Source organism: Symphalangus syndactylus, chromosome 17 (genome assembly GCF_028878055.3).
Source record: "Symphalangus syndactylus isolate Jambi chromosome 17, NHGRI_mSymSyn1-v2.1_pri, whole genome shotgun sequence".
NCBI lineage: Eukaryota > Metazoa > Chordata > Mammalia > Primates > Hylobatidae > Symphalangus > Symphalangus syndactylus.
Window position 1 is genome coordinate 41,987,427 of NC_072439.2, and position 25,011 is coordinate 42,012,437.

General features: G+C 34.9%; 1 protein-coding gene across 4 annotated transcripts in view; it reads left to right on the forward strand.

The window, feature by feature from the left end:
- CNTN1 (contactin 1) overlaps positions 1–25,011 on the forward strand; it is a 391,570-nt gene that overhangs the window by 299,591 nt on the left and 66,968 nt on the right. For all 4 annotated transcript variants that reach the window (XM_063620146.1, XM_063620145.1, XM_055250616.2 and 1 more), the window contains one exon: positions 13,422–13,571. In XM_063620146.1, the coding sequence (XP_063476216.1) occupies positions 13,422–13,571 (150 nt within the window). The remainder of the gene's footprint in view (positions 1–13,421; positions 13,572–25,011) is intronic.

Here is a 25,011-nt window from a genome sequence, read left to right on the forward strand (position 1 = left end):
AGATTTACTGCCCCAAAATTATTGGGAAGTCTATTTTTGAGCAAATAGCATTTATAGCATATTATTTATGACCCTTTTTATTTGGGTATGTATGTACTGTAGTTCTGAATTTCTAAAAAGCCACATTGATCATAAATCTTAAATTAAGCATCCAAATCTTACTACTATAACCCTTTATGTGAATGATGTCACCTGGTTTGAATTTCCTCAAAACAGATTTTTAAAGACATTTTGGATCTTTCAAACTTTTTCTTTTCTTATATTAAGATTTTCTAAAGTTGATTGGGAAAAATTAATTAAGTGGGTACTTTCCTTTGTCTACAACTTTGCCATTTGTCATGACTAGCCTACAATATCACACATCAATACATATATTTTCTCCTGTAAAACGGAAGATTGAAGATCTTTTTGATAAAATAACCTGTTAGGAGATACACCTAATGCTAAATGACGAGTTAATGGGTGCAGGAAATCAACATGGCACATGGATACATATGTAACAAACCTGCACATTGTGCACATGTACCCTAAAACCCTAAAGTATAATAAAAAAAATAAAAAAAATAATAATACCTACTACATAGTTTATCAAAAGGAAAAAAAAAATAATAACCTGTTTATCTTTGTAATTTTGATAATATTTTTAAACAAACTTGTCATTGCCAGAATTCTTTAAGACGGAAAAAAGGAGACATAGAAATATTTTCCCATTTGTCACAAGAGGTGAAAAGAGACACGAGTGTGTGAATAAAATGTTCCTCCTTTTTAAAAAACTAAAAAAAAAATTAATCTCCCAAATCTGCTTTCATTTTAGATTTATCTTAACCTAATGGAAATCCCATTTCCCAAATGCTAATATTTGTATTGCTCACTAAGATGTTTTAATTTAAATTTACTTCTATTTGATATTTCTCTCCCTCCAGGGAAATAAATCAAATATAAACTGGAGGTCTGTTGCAAGGATTTAGGATATATTTTAATATCAGATGATTCCCCACCTAAGTGTATAAAGTTGCAATAAATTAGAAACAGGGGAAATATTTCCATTACATTATGCTTATTGTTTTAAGAGTTATCTGTAAATATTCTTGACAAAATCAGACCTTCTGAAAAATAATTTTAAAAACCTTTGAGATACTTTATAAACCTAAAGCATGGGCAGTTTCTATCTGATCTTTGACAAACCTGACAAAAACAAGAAATGGGGAAAGGATTCCCTATTTAATAAATGGTGCTGGGAAAACTGGCTAGCCATATGTAGAAAGCTGAAACTGGATCCCTTCCTTACAACTTATACAAAAATTAATTCAAGATGGATTAAAGACTTTCGTGTTAGACCTAAAACCATACAAACCCTAGAAGAAAACCTAGGCAATACCATTCACGACATAGGCGTGGGCAAGGACTTCATGTCTAAAACATCAAAAGCAATGGCAACAAAAGCCAAAATTGACAAATGGGATCTAATTAAACTAAAGAGCTTCTGCACAGCAAAAGAAACTACCATCAGAGTGAACAGGCAACCTACAGAATGGGAGAAAATTTTTGCAAACTACTCATCTGACAAAGGGCTAATATCCAGAATCTACAATGAACTCAAATAAATTTATAAGAAAAAAACAAACAACCCCATCAAAAAGTGGGCAAAGGACATGAACAGACACTTCTCAAAAGAAGACATTAATGCAGCCAAAAAACACATGAAAAAATGCTCCTCATCACTGGCCATCAGAGAAATGAAAATCAAAACCACAATGAGATACCATCTCACACCAGTTATAATGGCCATCATTAAAAAGTCAGGAAGCAACAGGTGCTGGAGAGGATGTGGAGAAATAGGAACACTTTTACACTGTTGGTGGGACTGTAAACTAGTTCAACCATTGTGGAAGTCAGTGTGGCGATTCCTCAGGGATCTAGAACTAGAAATACCATTTGACCCAGCCATCCCATTACTGGGTATATACCCAAAGGACTATAAATCATGCTGCTATAAAGACACATGCACACGTATGTTTATTGAGGCACTATTCACAATAGCAAAGACTTGGAACCAACCCAAATGTCCAACAACGATAGACTGGATTGAGAAAATGTGGCACATATACACCATGGAATACTATGCAGCCATAAAAAATGATGAATTCATGTCCTTTGTAGGGACATGGATGAAAGTGGAAAACATCATTCTCAGTAAACTATCGCAAGGACAAAAAACCAAACACCACATCTTCTCACTCATAGGTGGGAATTGAACAATGAAAACTCATGGACACCGGAAGGGGAACATCACACTCCGGGGACTGTTGTGGGGTGGGGAGAGGGGAGAGGGACAGCATTAGGAGATATACCTAATGTTAAATGACGAGTTAATGGGTGCAGCAAACCTACATGGCACATGGATACATATGTAACAAACCTGCACATTGTGCACATGTACCCTAAAACCTAAAGTATAATAATAAAATTTAAAAAAAAAAAAAGCATGGGCAGTTTCTACTTTTCTGAAGAGAATGGAAAAGTATGATAATAATGAAACTATTAGAAATCTAGCCACATTAAAATAAATAAGTGGTTTAAATTTGGTTTGGCCCTGAAAAAATAAATACTAATTGCAATCATTTTCATTATTTATGTATGCTTACTATGTAGCTCAATTTAAGTATGCTTCTTATTTTAAAACATCCACTAGAAAGTAAGTTCCATGAAGGTAAAAACTGTTTTATTCACTGTTCTATCTCTAGCACCTAGATCAGGGCCCACAGTGTTAATTCATTAAACATGTTTATTGAGTCCCCACTGTGTGCCAGAACCTATTCTAGATGCAGTATGTATAGCTGAGCAGCAGTGAACAAAATAACAACAACAAAACCTGTCTTCAAGGAGCTTATATTATAGTAGAAGAGATGCCAATACAGAATTAAAATATATAGTAAGTCATATGGTGATGAATGCTAGAGAGAAACAACAGAAAAGAGAAACGGGGAGGTAGGAGATGTGTTTTAAATAGGGTACTTCTCATGTTCTCACTCATAGGTTGGAAATGAATAATGAGAACACTTGGACACAGGGTGGGGAACATCACACACCTGGGCCTGTCTTGGAGTGGGGGGAGGGGGGAGGATAGCATTAGGAGACATACCTAATGTAAATGACGAGCTAATGGGTGCAGCAAACCAACATGGCACATGTATACATATGTAACAAACCTGCACGTTGTGCACATGTACCCTAGAACTTAAAGTATAATAAAATAAATAAATAAGTAAATAGGGTACTTCTGATATTAGTAATAGCCACTGCTGCTTTCTGAAAGTTCCTATTTCCATTATGTATCTTTTCCAATTCTTCTACTTTCATTGAATTTGGGTCTTTGAATCTAAAGTATGTTTTCTGTTGGCCACATATAGTTGGATTTTTCATCCAGTTTGATAGTCTCTGCCTTTTGATTGAATTATTTAATCCATTAACATTTAATGTTATTATTGATACAGTTGAATTATAGCTGCATTGTATTTTTGCTTTCTAAATATTTTACTATTTTTGTTCCTCTTTTCCTTGTTCACTGCTTTCTTTTGGAAGAAGTGAGCATTTTCTAGTGTAACATTTTAATTCCTTTGATGATATTCACTGTGTGTGTGTGTGTGTATAATCCTGCTCTGAAGGGAAGTTTATATTCACTATACATGTGTATATTCAAACACGTACATACTTAATGAATACTCTAGGGCTTACCAGATACATATGAACTTATCAGAATAGGTTTTATAATTTTATTAGCTTAAATTTCAGTGAATATGAAAGTGTTTCTACTAGATAGTTCTATTTCCTTCTTCCTCTTTTGTGCTATTACAGTACTATATATACCATATATTATATTACTATATATTAATAGCATATATAGTATTATAGTAATATATATTACTATAGTACTGTATATTAACATTTTGTTATATATGCTATTATAGCATATTTTATTATATGCTATATGCCATATATAGTAATATAGTTATATATTGCTAATAGCATATAATATATGCTATTAATATTTAGTAATATATTATTAAATATATTACAGACAAAAGGATTAAATATATTACTCACACACAAAAGAGGAAGATGAAATAAAGCTATCTAGGGGAAACACTTTCATACTCAGTGAAATATATATAAATAGATATATTACATCTATATATGTCACAAACTCAATAATCTTATTTTATCACTTTCTATAATTGTTTGCCTATTAAACCAATATATGTTTGTTTATATTATACTTTGTTGTCTGTTATATTATCTTTTATATTTACTACTTCTAATCCTCCTCACTTGTTCATGTTGATTTGAGTTATCATCTAAGTCTATTTTGCATTGCTATAAAGAAATATCTGAGGCCAGGTCATTTTGAAAGGAAAGAGATTTATTTGGCTCACACTTCTGCAGGCTATACAAGAATCATAGCGCCAGCATCTGCTTCTTGTGAGGGCTTCAGGAAGCTTTCATTCATGGTGAAAGCAAAGTGGCTTGTCACATGGTGAGAGAGGGAGCAACAAAGGGAGAAGCAAGGTGCTAGGCTCTTTGTAACAATCAGTTCTTGCATGAACTAATAAAGCAAGAACTCACTCATTATTGGAAGAAAGGCACAAAGTCGTTCATTGGGAATCCACCCCCATGACCCAAACTCCTCTTATTAGGCCCCACCTCCAACATTGGGGATCAAATTTCAACATGAGATTTAGAGTGGACAAATATACAAACTATGTATCACCATCTGATGTCATTTCTTCACAACTTTGCTCCTAACCTGTCCCCTTTGTGCAGCTAGTATCAAATATATTACATTTCAATATATTATAGATCCAAAAACACAATTATATATATACATGCATATATAAATGCACAACATATGTGTGAATATATATACATACATATATAGTTTTCTACAATTGCTTTTAAATAAGAGAAGATAGAAGAAAAAATAAGTATTTATACCATCTTTTATAATTACAAAATTACCTTTACCAATGCTCATTATTTTGGGGGAGTTTATTCAAATTGCTGTTTGGGATCAACTACTTTCAACTTGAAGAACTTTAATTTTTTTTTGTAAGATAAATCTTTTAGTAACAGTTTCTCTCAGTTTTTGTTTATTAAGGAGTGCATTTTGCCTTTGGTTTTAAAATATATTTGCTTGGAATGATATTCCTGGTTGACAGTTTTTGTTTTTCTTTTCTTTTTCACTGCTTTGAATATGTCATCTTAGATGCCTTTTTCAGGCTGAGAAGATTGTTTTCTATTCTATTTGCTGAAAAGTGTCTCAAAATCCCTCTATATTTACCAGTGTATTTATTATATCTGGGTTCCTCATTCCTTTCTGTAAAACTGTTTTTTTATTTGGTATAATTTGCACTACTAAGAAACTTACAGCATTTCTAATTGTTCAGGTTGTTGGACTCAAAAGTTTTTACATTTTTTCCTATCAGAAAATGTCTAATTTCATCTTTAAGTGTTATTTTTATTTCATACAAAATCCAAATTGTTCTTCATTTTACTTTGATCACTTTAAAAACATTGTTCTGTTGTCTTTTGTCTCCACTGTTTCGGGTGAGAAGTCAGTTATTGTTTTAATCATAATTCCCTGTACTTGATATGTCCCTATTATGTGACTCCTTCAAGATTTCTTTATTTGCTTTTCAGCTTGATAAAATGCATTTATCCTAATGGAGCTTGGCTTCTTGTATTCTTGGGTTGATATTTTCTTCAACTTTTGAAAATTCTTAGCCATTCATTACCTCTTCACATATTTCCTCTGCTCTACTCTTCTTGGTTTCCCTTGACACGTATGTTAGATTGTTTGATGTTGTTCCACAGATAATGGACTCTGTGTGTGTGTGTGTGTGTGTGTGTCTGCTTCTCTGTGTGTCTGTGTTTCTGTACGGATAATGGCTAATTTTCTCTCTTGCTTACATAGATAATTTATTTTGCTGGATTTGGTCTGTGAATAATCCCATTAAAATACTTTTGACCTACTGCTTTATTGTGTTCAGGAATTTTTATTTCTAGCATTTGGCTGCTTTTAATATTGTTCACATAATATTCCATGGGAATTTCCTATTTGTTTATACAAGTTGTGCATGTTTTCCACTTGACATTTTTACTTACTTAACATAGTTATGCTAAAACCCTATCAGATGATTTAAACATCTAGACCACCTTAAAGTCTAGCTCTGTTGATTTTTTTTTTTATTTCTTGACAGTGGGTCATATTTGTTTGCTCATGTGTCTGATAACTTTTTGCTCAATTCCAAACATTGTGTATGGGAGAACAGTCAGTGATTACTAACGTGAATATTAATTGATGTCTGGGAAAGTGCATGTCATTGCTTTAGGGACTGAGTCAATCAGATTTGTAGTTGAGATGATCTGAGCATTGTCGTTACATTCAGTTTAGCACAGGCTTAAAGTAATTTGAATGTATGATCAGACCTTCCTACATATCTGAGTGTCTGGAGGTTTTCCTGTCCTGTTATCAGATTTCGGCAGACTCTTCTATGTTGGACCCCACAGAGGACTCTTTCAGCTCCCCTGCTTCTGCCCAGATACCTGCTGCTGATAATCAGTCTAAAGCCCAGAGTGCTCGGGCTTTTTACTCAGTTCTCCTTCTCTTCCCTTAGATTTCAACAGGTCCAAAGCACCTGTCCCTCACAGGGGAAGCAGATCTCTCTCAGCACTCTTGCCACTATCTCATGTTTGTGGTATCGGTGCCCCAAAGGGAAGTCTTTTTTTGGCTCTTTTGTTCTGCCCCAAAACTTTCTTGAGTACACATGATGAAGGCCTGTGAAAAATAATTGTCAAATTACCATAGATTCTCCTTGTTCTTTGATCTCCGCATGTTTTTAAACAGCCATACCAGCCTTACTTTGTCTGTAAATATCTCTTAGAAGTTAAAGTGTTTTCTTCTTGCTAACATCTGTGACTACATCCTTCTTTCATCACTGTTCTACCAATGATGAATTTTAGTCCATTGTGTCTTCACAAACTCAGCTCTCTAATGGGCTTTGAAAGATAATGGTTTATAGATTATCTATGTGTTCTTTTTTGTTAATGTACTAGTGAAGTTCTCTTGTGACTGCGTCCTAAGTGGAAGTGAAAAATACTTTCTGCAACAAATACAGAAATAAAAATCATATGGTTTTTATTTATGGTGTGACCACTAGGAAACAAAGGTACAGGATTAAATTCAGCTTCATGAAGGTAAATACTTAAGATATGAAATAAATATGTTTCAAAGATACCAACTTTCAGTGTTCCAAAGATTAAATTTAGAATAATGAGATGAAGAAATAGACTATGTACTTTTAAGGCAACCTATTGTAAATTTTACTTCTCTTGGACTGTTTTTAGCGGATGGACAGCAGACAGCTTGATGCTGTTCCTGGAGTTCTACAAGATGCTCAGGTCGTTGTTAGAAAATTGTGTTTGATTCTATGCTGCTGCTTTCAGAGGACAAATTATAGAGTATTGTTAGTGATGGTGTGTGTGTGTGTGTAAGAGGATGTTGGCCAGAACATGAAGAGGCATAGTAACCATGCTATCAGAAATAGTTAAGAGAACCTGGAATAGATTATCCAACATGAAGAAGAAAATATGTTTATATTTAAATTTCTGTCTTGTGTAAGACTGAGTTGATTATTAAAATTTTTCTGCAGTTAACATCTTTGCACATAAATGTTTCTCTATACTTTAGATTATTTCCCTAAAATAGATATTTGTAAATTAAATTGTTGAGTATAAACAGCCAAAACCCATGAGCTATATTATATAATCGCTCTGCAGTAAACTAGAACCAGTTTTTATTCCCATCAGCAGTATTTGAGTATCTCTTCTGCCGTATCTTTACCCAGTATTAGTATTATCTTTTTAAAAATGAAAACTCTCTAGGTTTATTGTAGGACAGTATCCTTTTTTTTTTTTTTTTTTTTTGCCTTTCTGTTTCTTCAGTTTTTGTAGTTCTTATTTAAAACATGAATTTCTAGATTTTTATGAGGCTACATTCGTATTTCCCTTAGAGAATGATCAAGGATTCACACCTTCTGAGATGCCAGAGCACAGCTTGCTTTACTTTTGCTTCATGGAAATTTGCCTAACCTATGGCTTCTTCCAGAGTCCTGCCAAGCGATCTATGGGTTGGGTCTAGGACCTGTAACATAAGACTAAGTATGTGCGTTTGAACCAGTGAGAAGCCCTTAAATGCTCATTTCCAGTCTCAAACAGACACCTGAATTTTTATTTAGAATCTCTGAGTGAGTAGGTTTGTTCTGCGTACTTTCAAATATTTGGGTTTTAGATTGAAATGGGGGACATCAAAGATTCTGCTTGTGTTCAGATCTTAAAGAAATACCAGGACTCACTCAGGTAACTTGTAAAAGTCTACAGTGGAGGGGCTTACATTGGCTGGAGTTATTCTTGACACAATCTGTTTTTTAGTCCTGAAGTCATTCTGGCTGTTTCCAAAGCTGCTCAAACAATTAATCACTGTGCTCTAAAGGCAGGGTACCACGAGCATGATTTCCAGGCAACTAAAACACAATGAATTATTGGTCTTATGATACCCATGAGGCTTGATTCTCTTTTCCTTAAAGAATGGTGAGAAACTTCTTTTTATTCTAAGCCTTAGGGCCTCAAGGCATTTGTAAATAGTTCTTTGAATTATTGCTTATAGCTGGTTGCTAAACTGAGTACTTTGGCCTAAGTACTAAAGTAAGAACTAAGGTCTCCTGCTTTATATCTCTTTGCTTAAATTTTACACTAAAAGTAAAACAAATTTTTAAAGAACTACCCATTTAATACACATAGTTTTTTTTTTTTTTTTTTTTTTTTTTTTAAAGAGAGATGCCTCTAATAGGCATTATACTGTTAAGATCTGATTTTTCACTGCTGAGATTAACTGTATGGACTGACTCAGAACTGACCCGGTTAAAAATCAGGTCTAGAACAAGGTCTGCTCCTGATCCATCCCCAGTATTTGCCTCCAATATGCAAAGTACTTTACTCTCTTTCTGGCTCCAAGAATAACAAACAAGTTGCAAGGAACTTGGCTGAAGAAAAAGGACACAAAGTCTCTCTGTTCCTGTTTCTTTTCTTCATTTGGCTTGAGGCATAAATCTGCTTCCAAAGCAAAGCTGCCTTCTTTAGGGAGCAGGCCTCTGCTCCCAAACTGCATAGGTGATTTTGGAAGCAGTAAAAAAAGAAGAAAGAGGAGAAGAAAAAAGGATCCAATAGTTCCTACCAGGGCTTAAGGAATAGGAGAGAAGATTGCATTAGGTACAAGTCCATTTATGAAGACATTTAGGGCTCACAATAAAACATATAAAATGTGTTTTAAAAGTAAAACCATGTTTTTAAAAAGCATACAAAGCGGCAGTAGGAGATAAATGAGAATCAACTCACAATTGAAGGGAAAGGAAGAGGCCTTAAGAAGATGGAGTGGTACTATCTGCTTTAGACAGGACAGGACAATTTATGGGCTGAATACATGACAATATAGAGTCATGGAGTGATGGATATTATGTGGTGGGGCAAGGTAAAAGAGTGCCCTCCTTCTCTTACCTGCCTGATTCAAGGATGAAGAAGACACTAAAGTGATTGCTATAGACAAGCCTATGCTTCTTGCATTGAGACATTGTCTACCCAAATAGACAAAAACTTTAGAATTTGTATTACATATATATTTTAAGCAAAAATGTATTAAGTACTTCTATTTGTAAAACATCATGCTGGGCCTACTAGGCCCTGAGGAGTTTCAAAACATGAATAAAAAATAGAAGAAATGTATATATGGCCACAAATGATAGGAACAAACAAGGGGGAGACAGAAGAAATATATTGAGTGTGGGCCTGATGTGGACCCAGCCAGTCTTGGAGTTCCATTTGTAGTGATAATATGGGCTACTTAGCTCAAGATAAGAGCTGAGAAAACAGACAGAATGTGTTTTAAATTATGTATTTCTGATGTGGTTGGGGTCAGAAGTGCCACCCAGATTTGCAGAAGTGAAAGCAGCTTAGAGAGAAGAGACACTTTTAATTCTTGGTACCTCTTTTAAAAATGATAGATGTTAATCATGTTTTTGCTAAATTATTCCTACTACTTACATAGATGGTTTTATTGAGGGGATATTATAACTATCTACCAAAACATGTTTGTTTTAGATATTTGTATTCTTGTAGGTACTGATGTTAATATAAATTATCAAGAATAATAATAATTGGGTTTGTTCTAAAAAGAAGAGTTGTCAAGCTATTAGCAATCCTGGTGGGAATACTATTTTTAAATATTTACAGCAAATTCTTTCCTTAATAATTCAGAATGTCCATTCTGGAATTCCATCCCCCTAACTTGCACTTCGTTTTCCCCCTTTGAGAGAGTTTTTTGCATCTTTGGACCAAGGGCTTCTTCCTAGGGTCCACCTGCTTGAGATCATGACTCTGAGTCTGGTTGCTTTTTCTTCCTTTCTTCATCTCACTCATTAAAATCAAAGCCTTGGCTCCTCAGCTGGAATCCAGATCTAGCATAAAATGACTCCTGTGGCCTTTTCTTGCCTTACTACCATCGTTCCTTCACGTATTTTTGGTGGTCAACTATGATCTTCTACTTGATGAAAATGTCTTCCATTTGTTTGGGATATTTTCATACTGGATCCTCACACTTTTTACATGCACTCAAAATCAGTCAATCAACTGCAGCTTCTCCACACACCCACCTGGTTCTTCTTTGTCTGTCCTAGCAGATACCTGCCCTTACCTGTTGACCTCCCAGCTTTCTGGAAAAGCCCCAGTGTAGCCTTGACTACCATAAGAACACAATATCCTAATTCTTTAAAATGCTTCCAACATTTCCATTCTTCAAACCCTTAAATTGTGCTGGAGTTTTGAGACTAGGAAGCAGGGAAGCAGGTCAGACTGCCTCAAGCCTCCTAAAACACTTTTGTACTGTACACCCACCAATCCCTGCCAAACTCAATAATTATAAATTCACAAATAGCTCCATCAGCTTCTGCCTTTAAGGTTCAGTATTAGTTTTCTAGGGTTGCCAACAAATTAACATAAACTTGTTAGACTAAAACAACAGAAATTTACTCTCTCATAGTTTGGAGACCAAAATCAAGGTGGCGGCAGGGCTGCATCCTCTCCAAAGTCTCCATTCCTTGCTTCTTTCAGCTTCTGGTGGCTCCACATGTCCCTTGGCTTGTGGCTACATCACTTTCATATCTACCTTGGTGGTCTCATGGCCTTCTGCTCTTCTAGGTGTGACTCTTCTCTGTGTCTTTCTTTTATAAGGACATTTGTCTTTGGATTTAGAGCCCACCTAGATAATTTAGGATAATCCTACCATAAGATTCTTTTTTTTTTTTTTTCCCGAGACAGAGTCTCACTCTGTCTCCCAGGCTGGAGTGCAGTGGCGCAATCTCAGCTCACTGCAAGCTCCGCCTCCTGGGTTCATGCCATTCTCCTGCCTCAGCCTCTCCGAGTAGCTGGGACTACAGGTGCCCGCCACCATGCCTGGCTAATTTTTTGTATTTTTAGTAGAGACGGGGTTTCACCGTGGTCTCGATCTCCTGACCTCGTGATCCGCCCGCCTCAGCCTCCTGAAGTGCCAACGCTAAGATTCTTAACACTTACAACCTTAATTTGAGGATCTGCCAAGCCTTTTTTTTTTTTCATATAAGATGACATTTACAGGTTCTGGTAATTTGGACATGGACATTTTTTGGGTGGAGAAAGGCACCATTTAACCCAATACAGCCTGTTTTCTATAAGGAGTTAAAATCAATGAAAAGTGTCCAGTAAAAAAGGGCTACCTTGGCCGGGCGTGGTGGCTCACGCCTGTAATCCCAGCACTTTGGGAGGCCGAGGCGGGTGGATCACGAGGTCAGGAGATCGAGACCATCCTGGCTAACACGGTGAAACCCTGTCTCTACCACAAATACAAACATTAGCCGGGCGTGGTGGCGGGCACCTGTAGTCCCAGCTACTCGGGAGGCTGAGACAGGAGAATGGCGTGAACCCAGGAGGCAGAGCTTGCAGTGAGCCGAGATCACGCAACTGCACTCCAGCCTGGGTGACAGAGCGAGACTCCGTCTCAAAACAAACAAACAAACAAAAAGGCTACCTTACTCAGCGTTATCACTTCACTCCGTAAACAGCCCTTCACAAACCTAAACTTCACTTTACTTTTTTCAATTACCTAGAAAAATGTCCTTATGCATGTTAATTAAAACAAACAGGTTCTGATTTGGTGTGAGGGAGGAGTGAAAGAGATAGGAGATAAAGAGGTAGAAATCCTTAATAAATCTTAATAAATCAAAACAGAGGAGAAGGTAAAGGGAAACTTTTAATCAGAAAGTCAAAAATATATGTCAAATCTACAGAACAAATCCATAACAAAATAAGAAATTAGATGGCAAAAGTAGTGTCTAGCAGAGTTAAAATTATGGCAGGGTGAGGTGAGACAGTCTGAGCCATGCGAGAATTTGTCCAAAAGTAGAAACTGGACGCTGGAGTGCTTAGCATTTATTGTGTTGATGGACACGTCATCTTTAAAAATTACATATTCATGGTCTACATTGCCAGAGAAAACTTCCCTACATGGTAAGATATTGAGTCATAGACAAGCCTACAGGTACAGGTATTTATATGAATAGGTTATTAAAAACACATGTGGAAATATTTGAGGCAAGCTTATAATAATGCACAGATGTGCCTTGGTTGCATGTTTTATTATATCTCAATTAAATAAGCAAGCTAAGATCACATTCCACCCATAATTTATCATCTCATCTATATTAGTATCTAGTAGCATGAATTCTGAGGGATACTTAACAAATCTTAATAAAATTATTATGACATTTATTATCACTGGTCCAAATGATTTGAGTATAAATCTACAAGACCAAGTAAAAAGGATATAAACATTAACCTTTTCTACCCTAGTTATAAATCATTTGCTAGCCATAGACTGTATCAGTGGCAATACATAAAATTTTGCTGCTCTAATCGTACCTTTATCTCAGGAAATCTTTTTAGATTGTACCTTCAGAATACAGCTCCTTGCTATTCAAGGTGCAGTTCATGGACTAGCAGCAAGCCTGGAGGCTTGTTAGACATGCAGAATTGCAGACTCCCTGCCTCAAACTTACTTACATAGGTGATTCATATGCATATCACTCTTTGTAAGTTTATTATTTATTAAACCTCTTCTCTTACTCCCTTGAACTTAACATTTTGTCATTCCTAGTTGTAGTTTTTACTTCAGCCCAGTGTAGTATATACCATTCTCCCTGAAATAGTAAAATAAAAATGGAAGTTATAAAAGTGATAAGTTAATCAACCTATATTCTCTATCTACTGTTTATTTTATTTAGATCCCCCAATTATTGAAGGAAATATGGAGGCAGCAAGAGCAGTGGACTTAATCCCATGGATGGAGTATGAATTCCGCGTGGTAGCAACCAATACTCTGGGTAGAGGAGAGCCCAGTATACCATCTAACAGAATTAAAACAGATGGTGCTGGTATGTATATAGAAGGAACTTGAAATTTTAAAAGATTGGTAAATACAGTGCCACTTTAATATATGGTTGAATGTGTTTGAAAATAACGCTCTGAGGTAAGTGATTCATCTAAAAAGCATGTATGTGTATTTCACTATCAAGACAGTCAAAAATCAAAAGAGGAAATACGAAGTTTAAGAATATTTTACATAATTAATATAGAGGAAGAGGTAAATCGGAACTACTGAAAATGTCACTAGAGACCATTGGAATGACGTGTTTAGATTATAAACTTTAATGTAAATTCTGAATCTTAACTAGCAGACTCTTGCTTGATTAAACACGTTTCATGATTTAGGAGGTTCATAATTTTGTGTCTCTCTCGAACTCATTTATAACTGAATGGCCAAGTCAGTGGATATTTTATGGTAAATACCAACTGCAATTAAATAGCCTTTAGTGCAGGAAATACTCTATTATTTTTTCCTTCTCCCCTATATTACTAAGGAAAAATGTTGTTCTGATTCTAATCATAGCTCTTCTTTTATTATTCCCTGTATAAAAAAAAAAATGTAGCCTCTCTGAGCTCATTTGACTAGGACTTGCCAAACTTCAGTGTTTTAGATGGCGTAGAGAAGATTTTAAATGAATGACAGAGTTCCATTAAAATGCTACTGTGATCTCTTAATATCACTTCTCTACATTTCTGCTTACCTTAGTTCCTTGGCCTAACTTCTAAATATAGTTATGAGTTCTAATGTCTTTATTTTTAAAAGCCAAGTAATTCACAGGGACTGCCGTAAGTAAACTATCTCTTAAAGTTTCATGTAATTTAATGTGATTTATTAGATAAAAAAATGATAATTCTGAAATTAAGGGGCCAAAGCACTAAAATACCTGGTCTGTGTTCAATATTTTCACATTCATTTCATTTAATCCTCATAATAACATTTTGACATAGGTAGTCCTATGCTCATGTTCATTAATGGGCAATAGACTCAGAGACACTAGTTTATCTAAGTTAGTATGACTAATTGCAAGATTCAGAATTCAAATTTAGATCTGACAACTGTTCTCATACATTGAGCTTTCTCAAAGTCAGCTTCTCAAGCAAGATTCTAGAAACACATCTATTTATATGAATCTTTATTAGAGTTCTAATAGAAACTTAGATTTCATCCTTAACTATGATATTAGATATGACCTAAACACTAAATTTTTTGTTTTAGCATATCCACTTACAAAATGAACACTAGTGTTTGCTTTTCTCTACCTCACAGAAATTTTATCAGGATATGTAGGTAATCTAAGATGAAGCTTTATAGGAGACAGATACCACATAGCCAGGATTCTTGTGTTTGGTTTTTATTATTATTCCCTAGAGCTGCATATGTTTGTAATAGAGGCTTCTGTATTATGGACTGAACACTGTTTCTCTTTCTTTAAAAACAAAAATAAAAAGAAACTGTGGCATGATCCCACTGGTGGTTTACCTATGTAATTTTATACTGACAGATCATGTATTTGATTTGATTTAACAAGCATTCATTAAAATTGCAGAAAAATACCAAGTGATTAAATTGGTCTAAACAAACTTATCTCAGGTAAAATATTTTTACTTACCTATCTAAAATACAGACCTTTAATCATGGAGTTTAATTAATTTTCTGTGATTTCTTGACTAATACAATGTGACCTAAGTCTTAGCTGAACACCATTCTTTGAAGTAAAAATCGTCAGAGAGAAAGGATACTTTCTTTGGCACTGATAATAGATGTAGGCCTCCCTCCTTCTTTCTTGGAATTGTGTTGCAAATATTATCTTTATTATTTATCTCAGAAAATGATTTCTTTACAATATATAGGCTCATCATCTAGACATGATTACCATAAGATCTGTCTTAAATTATTTTTTAATCTCAAAGTAGAAGTGACAACATTAAATATTTTTTAAGAATAATAACAACAAAAACAATGTCTCGGAGAGATTCAATCTAATTCTTTCATACCTAAATGTCTGAATATAATTTATACTTAAGATCGTATCTAGAGCTGGTTCCATGGGGTAATGGTGAACACTCTGGACTCTGAATACTTAACATCATATCTAGAAGTGATATGCTCACTATCAGTGGTTCACATGTAACTCTGAAGAATATTCACCATGATGTCTACTTATCCTTAAATGTTAGGACAAAATTGTTTCTAAGTAATATCAAACCTAAAATTTTGACACAGTTGTTACTTTAAACCAACTTATTTTTGTCATCACCTTCTTTAGGCATCACCTCTTACATTACATTTTCTCAAATGGTATTTTGTTAAGGACTTAGTTCCCTATCTGATGTGCTTACAAAAATAACTTCCCTTACAAGCCATTAGAGCCAAGGCCAAAAGCAAACACACCTATTCACAGAGTAAGATACAACCTTGTAGTGATATGAGATGATTCATTCTTCTCAATTGTTAAAAAAAAAAATTAATTCTGTAACTTCTAACACATTTGTTAATCTATCATCAGAAAATATTTTGAGATCTTTGATTAATAAATTCATTACTACAGTTTACACATTTGCAGTATATTTTCAGACACAGTACTTAGTTCTCTGTTTGCATTGCTTAATTCCCACAATAACTTTATGAAACAGATGAGGAAGTTAGATTACACCCAGCTAATTTGAGGCAAAGCTGGGATTCAAATCTAGGTGTTTCTCATTCTAAAGGCTTTGCTCCTAAACCACTTTCTGAAGACAGTGGGCAGTATTGTGGCTCCGGGCCACTGATCCTTTGGTGGAATGCTGGCATTATTATCTAAAAGCTATGTAATTCGAGGCACATTACTTAACCTCTGAGCCTCCCTTTTTTTTTTTTTTTTTTTTTTAGACTGTTCAGTGGCTCTTTTTTTGGAGCACAGTGGCACAATCACAGCTCACTGCAGCCTCGACCTCCAGGTCTCAAGCTACCCTCCTGCCTCAGCCATACTAGTAGCTGGGATTACAGGGGCTTGTCACCATGCCCAGCTATTTTGTGTGTTTTTTGATAGAGACTGGGTTTCTCCATGTTGCCCAGCTGGTCTTGAACTCCTGGGCTGATGCAATCCACCCGCCTTGGCCTCCCAAAGTGCTGGGATTACAGGCATGAGCCACCGGGTCTGGCCTGAGTCTCACTTTTCTCATTTCTAAATGGGAATCATTTATCTTAAGGGATGATTTTTATGTTTCCAAACATATTAGGAAAGCAGTTAGCACTACAATGCATAGTATTTGCTGAATAAAATTTATTATGCTATTAAACTTCCTTTAAAAATTTAATATGCTTACAAGAAAATATGGTCTCCTGTCTACTTTGTAATGGATTACCCATTTAGCAATACATTTCCAATTTTTATAAGCATAGAAGAAAGATCATATAATTTTATGTAATTTTCAATCATCTTTTAAAAATCATTTTATGTATTTGATATAAAATTCGACAGAATTTCTCTGACTGTTGTTTTGCCGTTTACTTGCTTTATTAAAATTGAATATGCATAAAATTGGACATTCACATTTTTATGAGAAAATAAAAATACTTTCTAAATGAGGGATGTTTGTCTTGTCATGTACCATTATAACAACTCTCTAAGACATGCCAGCATATGTTATGTGGGACAAAGGCTGGTTCCCATTTGATGGAAAGGTTGGTCCCCAGCCTCATTATGCTGATTGAAAGACATGACATTATCCAATGCCACACATGCCCTTATCTGTCCAATTACTTAATGTTAAGATCTCAGTGCACACTTGGGTGCATTCTTTGGATTCAGACAAGTGCATTATAAAATGGATGCTCCCAAATGAAAAATTAGAAGATGTATTTGTAATTCATTTTAACCCATTTAATTTTGACTGTAGAAAAGAGATAACAAAAGTATCCTTTGAAAGAATGTGTCATTGTAAGACATGCCCCCATAGCTAATAGCTCTGCAGGTGCAGTTAGTGAGTCCACATCCTAAAATGGTACATTCAAATTTGTTTTAACAGCTTTGTTTATTAGCCGAATCAAGCCAGTCAAAGGAGGGAAAGAGAAAAAAGAATTAAACCAGGAATAACACTTTCATATTAAGTATAAAGCCTTGATTTCATGCCTAATGAAGGTCTGCTGTTCTTTCATTTAGTATTCTTTCTCATTCTTTCTTTTTTCTTTCTCTTTTTTACACATATTTGATAAAAGAGAAGAATAGAACTAAGAAAACATTTTATAGCTGGTAAGGTACTATGTGATGTTAGTTGCTGTCATTAATAATTAAATAGATAAATCTTTTTTAAAAGAAGCAAAGAGGATAGATTTTTAAGCCATCTGAAGACCTGAATTAAAGATGGCACCTTCTCCACATGTAAGCAGTGTAACCTGGGCAGGTTAATTAGTGTATTCGGGACACATTTGCCTTTCCTATTAAGAGGGGATAATGCCAGTTCTCCATTAACCTACTTCAAAGTGCTGATCTGGGTATCCAATTAGTTGTAGTATATGAAAATAACTTCTAAGTTCTAGATGTGTCTATTATTAAGCTGAGATCATTCATTCATTCAGCAAACTTTTATATTTAACACATCGAATTAAAACCAGTTGTACATATTTATTTTTTACCACTATGAGAAGAGCATATCCAGTACTGGAATCTGATTTTATTCATATAGTTATCTTTAGTGCTTCACACAACACAATGTCCATAGTTGGTGCTCAAAAATATTTGTAGAAGATAAAAAGGAGAAACCAGGAGGGTAAGATAATGATTGGGGCTATTGGAAGTTAATTGAGGACCATGAAAAAAAAGGAGTGATCAAGGCAACAATAGATTTGCATATTATAATTTAGAAGAATCTATTGCCAAATACATTGTGTTTTGATGACTGAAAACAAGTTTAACATATACATTCGATGCTATTGTCCATATACTGATGAAAGAAGAAAGTGTTCATTTTTTAACTTAATTTAAACAAATAGTCTGTAATTGGTTTGGATTCTTCATAAGAATTTTACTGTGGATAATTATAATTTTAATGTAAAGAATTCTTTTCTGCCCATCCGAACATTTTCCCCAACTGACTTACTCTTAGATTATCATTTCATTGTGCAACTAAAAACTCATTCTGCTTCACCTATTTAAATTTCTTGTTTGAAAAGAAGATCTATAACAATAAACAAACCTACAATTTCTATCTGATGAGACATAACTATCTGTGACCCTCCATCTTTTTAACCTACAATGGGGACATCATTTTAACATGGCAGATTATATTAGGGGTGTTAGCAATCCACTCCTCTATCAGAGCAAGCGCTTATAAGAGTTGCAAAGAACTATTCTCATTTTAATATTAAAATATTATATAGTTCATTTGATTTTATTAATAGCTCTTCAGAATTATATACTTAAGTGCTTAAAGTATAATAATAAAAAAGAATGTATGTATAAATATAGAATTAATGCAGGCGTTAGACTTCAATCCTTTTGGTTTTCCAAACTAGAGCACTATTTACATAACCATGTTGAATCTCCTACTAAAAAAATTGTATTAAATCACCATGAAATTTTGATGCAAGTTAAAGTAAAAAGTCACATTCGTGGTTAACTTTTCATCTGTAAAAATGACTGTATAAGTTAAAGTTATAATTAACAAGAATTAGTCAATATGTTTTGAATCAAGAGCTTATCTTCATATACTTTATAATTTTTATAATTTAGGATTTGTCACAAGTCAATTTGTGCATTCTTAAATAAAACATCAAAGCCCAAAGAGGTACTTACATGCAAATTATTTAAGCATTCAGATCTGAAAGGAAAATTGGCAGCATTAATTTCTTTTCATGGGAAAGAACAGTCATGGCATTGGCTTGATTTTCTTTAAAAAAAATTTTTAGATCTATGAAATACAGAAGCACTCTTATAAGCATCATAAGGGAATTACTATTAAATAGAAATTAAGACAAAAGGATAAGTTAAAGCATCCATTTTTAACCGTTCACAGTAAAATTATACATGTTGTTAATAAATGATTAATAATTCAATAATTTTTTCTGAATAATAGCTTACATTCTTTTTAATGATTTATTGTGTAAAGAATGTCTAGTTTGTTTTCTGTTAAGTGCACTGGAGCCTAAACTTAAGCTTCCTTGTACTTAGGGTGATTTACTTCCCTGAAACAAATCACACTTTGGCCAAGTCCCCATTTCTGCAGGGCTGAGTGCAAATAGAGCACCTAACTCCTCTATTCTCAGATTCATGTTAAATATGTAGGTTATGTGTCAATTCCACCTGTGAAAAACTTTTTCTAATATGCTAAGGCTACAATTGAACATTCAAAGCTAAATGAGAGAAATTAAGTCGATAGTCCAAGTAAGATATAAAAACACTTTATTAAGAGAAGCAGTTACTGTTCTTCTGTGCTTTTTTTTTTTTTTTTTTTTTTTTTTTTGAGACAGCGTCTCGCTTTGTCACCCAGGCTGGAGTGCAGTGGCGCGATCTCGGCTCACTGCAAGCTCTGCCTCCCCGGTTCACGCCATTCTCCTTCCTCAGCCTTGCAAGTAGCTGGGACTACAGGTGCCCACCACCACGCCCAGCTAGTTTTGTTTTTGTATTTTTAGTAGAAATGGGGTTTCACTGTGTTAGCCAGGGTGGTCTCCGTGTCCTGACCTCGTGATCCGCCCGCCTCAGCCTCCCAAAGTGCTAGATTACAGGTGTGATCTACCAGGTCCGGCCTCTTTTGTGCTTTTATGTCCCATTTTCCATGGACTGAGCTCAGTGAATGATCTTTGAAGAGCAAATCAATCTTGAAAATATGTTACAAAGTGCTTAAAAGAAACATGATAAAATGGAAAGAGATATTCAATCTAATTTAAACATACTCCATTTTTAGGTCCGTTCCAAATAAAAAGGCTAATATTGATTATAATGAAAAACATTTCAGTAAAATGCTTTAACAAATAATACTTGTCCTAAGGAAGGCAATATTTGATTCAACAAATTGCGGTATAATATTTTAGTTATTTTTGAAATTATTTGCCTGTGACTACTATACTTGTACTTAAACACCCTTATTGTTTGATTATAGGACAACTTACTTTTTGTTTTCCTATAGCATGAAAAGTTTTAACTTCAGAATATGAGTTATAGGGGCAAAAGAGTTCCTAGAAGTTATTTTAATATTCCAGCTCTTAATATATATTCTATCTAAAGTGCTACAAATTATTTTTTAACCCTGTGTAGTCAGTTTCATTTTCTAACAGTCATGTGATGACAGTTGAATAGTAAAATAAAATCTCTCAAACTTCATATTATTAATAATTTCTCTATGGGGAAACAAAATAATCATACAGTTTTCTTTAATTTTTTTGTTTTTTTTAATTTTATTTTAAGTTAAGAGGTACATGTGCAGGTTTATTATGTAAGGTAAACTTCTGTCATGGGGGTTAGTTGTACAGATTATTTTGTTAACTAGGTATTAAGCATAGTACCCATTAGTTGTTTTTCCTGATTCTCTCCCAACTTCCACCCTCTACTCTTCAATAGGCCCCAGTATGTGTTGTTCCCTTTTATGTGTCCAGGTGTTCAACATTTAGCCGCCACTTATAAGTGAGAGCATGCAGTATATGGTTTTCTGTTCTTGCACTAATTTGCTAAGGATAATGACTTCCTGCTCCATCCATGTCCCTGCAAAGTACATGGTCTTGTTCTTTTTTAGGGCTGCATAGTATTCCATGGTGTATATGTACCACATTTTCTTTATGCAGTCTATCACTGATGGGCATTTAGGTTGATTCCATGTCGTTGCTATTGTGAATAGTGCTGCAATGAATACTCATGCATGGGTCTTTGGAATAGAGCAATTTGTATTATTTGGGGTATATACTCAGTAATGGGATTGCTAGGTCGAATGGTATTTCTGTTTTTAGGTCTTTGAGGAACTGACCCACTGTCTTCTACAATAGTGTATAAGTGTTCCCTTCTTCTCCACAACTTTGCCAGCATCTGTTATTTTTTGACTTTTTAATAATATCCATTCTGACTAATGTGAGATGGTATCTCATTATGGTTTTGATTTGCCTTTCTCTAATGATCATTATGTGGAGCTTTTTTCATATGATTGTTGGCCATATGTGTGTCTTCTTTTGAAAAGTGTCTGTTCATGACCTTTGCCTACTTTTTAATGGGGTTGTTTTTTCTTGTAAATTTAAGTTCCTTATAGCTGCTGGATATTAATTAGACTTTTGTCAGATGCATAGTTTGCAAAAATTTTTTCCCATTCTGTAGGTTGTCTGTTCAATCTGTTGTAGTTTCCTTTGCTGTGCAGAAGCTCTTTAGTTGAATTAGATCCAATTTGTCAATTTTTGCTATTGTTACAGTTGCTTTTGGCATCTTCATGGAATCTTTGCCCATTCCTATGTCCTGAAATCTTTGCCCATTCCTATGTCCTGATTGGTATTGCCTAAGTTGTCCTCCGGGGTTTTTACAGTTTGAGATTTTACATTTTTGTCTTCAATTCATCTTGAGTTCATTTTCATATAAGGTGTAAGGAAGGGGTCCAATTTCAATCTTCTGCATATGGCTTGCCAGTTATCCCAACACCATTTATTGAATACGGTGTCCTATCCCCATTGCTTGTTTTTGTCAGCTTTTTCGAAAATCAGATAGTTCTAAGTGTGTGACCTTATTTCTGGGTTCTCTATTCTGTTTCATTGGTCTATGTGTCTGTTTTTGTGTACCAGTACCATGTTTTTTTGATTACTGTAGCCCTGTAGAATAAAGTCGGGCAGTGTGATGCCTCCAGCTTTGTTCTTTTTACTTAGGGTTTGCTTTGGCTATTTGGGCTTTTTTTTTTTTTTTTCTTTTTTGGTTCCATGTGAATTTTAAAAGAGTCTTTTCTAGTTCTGTGAAGAATCTCAATGGTAATTTAATAGGAATTGCATTGAATCTATAAATTGCTTTGGGCAGTATGGCCATTTTTATGATATTGCTGCTTTCTATCCACGAGCATGGAATGTTTTTCCATTTGTTTGTATCATCTCTGATTTGTTTGAGCGGTGGTTTGTAGTTCTCCTTGTAGAGATATTCATCTCCCTAGTTGTCTGCATTCCTAGGTATTTTATTCTTTTTGTGGAAATTATAAATTGGATTGCATTCCTCATTTGGTTCTTGGCATGACTGTTGTTGGTGTATAGGAATGCTAGAGATTTCCCCACATTGATTTTGTATCTTGAGGCTTTGCTGAAGTTGTTTATCAGCTGAAGAAGCTTTTGGGCTGAGACTATAGGGTTTCTTTTTTTTTTTTTTTTTTTTTTTTTTTTTTTTGAGATGGAGTCTCGCTCTGCTGCCCAGGCTGGAGTGCAGTGGCGTGATCTCAGCTCACTTCAACCTCTGTCTCCCGGTTTCATGCCATTCTCCTGCCTCAGCCTCCCGAGTAGCTGGGACCGCAGGCACCTACCACCATGCCCGGCTAATTTTTTGTATTTTTAGTAGAGATGGGGTTTCACCCTGTTAGCCAGGGTGGTCTCAATCTCCTGACCTCATGATCTGCCCACCTCGGCCTCCCAAAGTGCTGGGATTACAGGTGTGAGCCACTGCACCTGGCCATGGGTTTTCTACATATAGGATCATGTCATCTGCAAACTGATATGGCTTGACATCCTCTCTTCCTATTTGTATGTCCTTTATTTCTTTCTCTTGCCTGATTGCCCTGGCTAGGACTTCCAATACTGTGTTGACTAGGAGAAGTGAGGTCTTATGCCAGTTTTCAAGGTGAATGATTCCAGCTTTTGCCCATTCAGTATGATGTTGGCTCTGGGTTTGTCACAGATAGCTGTTATTGTTTTGAGGTATGTTCCTTCAATACCTAGTATATTGACAGTTTTTACATGACGGGGTGTTGAATTTTATCAAAAGCCTTTTCTGTATCTGTTGATTTAATCATGTGGTTTTTGTCTTTAATTCTGTTTATGTGATGAATCACATTTACTGATTTGCATATGTTAAACAAGCCTTGCTTCCCAGAGATTAAGTCTACTTGATTGCCATGGATGAGCTTTTTGATGTGCTGCTGGATTTGGTTTGCCAGTTATTTTTTTTTGACGATTTTTTCATTGAGGTTCATCAAGGATATTGGCCTGAAGGTTTCTTTTTTGTTGTATTTCTCCCTGGTTTTGGTATCAGGATGATGCTGGTCTCATAGAATGAGTTAAGGTGGAGTCCCTCCTCCTCAATTTTTTGAATAGTTTCAGCAGGAATGGTACCAGCTCTTCTTTGTACATTTGGTAGAATTCAGCTGTGAATCCATCTGGTCCTGGGCTTTTTTTTGGTTAGTTGGCCATTTATTACTAACTCAATTTTACAGCTCATTATTGGTCTGTTCAGGGATTCAATTTCTTCGTTGTTTAGTCTTGGGAGAGTGTATGTATCCAGGAATTTATCCACTTCTTCAAGATTTTCTAGTTTATGTGTACAGAGGTGTTCATAATATCCTCTGGTGGTTTCTTATATTTCCGTGGGGTAAGTGGTAATATCCCTCCTTGTCATTTCTGATTGTTTATTTGAATCCTCTCTCTTTTCTTCATTAGTCTAGTCAGCAGTCTATCTATTCTATTTTTTTCCAAAGCACCAGTTCCTAGATTTATCAATCTTTTGAATGAAATTTTGTGTCTCAAACTTCTTCAGTTGAGCAGTGACTTTGGTTACTTCTTGTCTTCTGCTAGCTTTAGGATTTGTTTGCTCTTGGTTCTCTAGTTTTTTTAGTTGTGATTTTAGGTTTTTAACTTGAGATCTTTCTAACTTTTTGATGGGGCATTTAGTGCTATGAATTTTCCTCTTAACACTGCATTAGCTGTGTCCCAGAGATTCTGGTATATTGTATCTTTGTTTTCATTAGTTTCAAATATCTTCTTGATTTCTGCTTTAATTTTATTATTTACCCAAATATCTTTCAGGAGCAGTTATTCAATTTTCATGTGATTGTATGGTGTTGAGTGAATTTCATTCTTGATTTCTAATTTGATTTTGCTGTGGTCCAAGAGATTGTTTCTTATTATTTCATTTCTTTTGCATTTTCTGAGGAGTGTTTTATTTCTAATTATGTGCTCAATTCTTGAGTATGTGCCATGTGGCAATGAGAAGAGTATATATTCTGTTATTTTGGGGTGGAGAGTTCTGTAGGTATCTATCAGGTCCATTTGATCCAATGCTGAGTTCAGGTCCTAATCATCTTTGTTAATTTTCCATCTTGATGATCTGTCTAATATTGTCAGTGAGGTATTAAAGACTCATTATTATGTGGGAGTCTAAGTCTCTTTAAAGGTCTCTAAGAATTTGCTTTATGAATCTGGGTGCTCCTGTCTTGGGTGTATACATATTTAGTATAGTTAGATTTTCTTGTTGAATTGAACCCTTTACCATTATGTAATTCCCTTCTTTGACTTTTTTGATCTTTATTGGT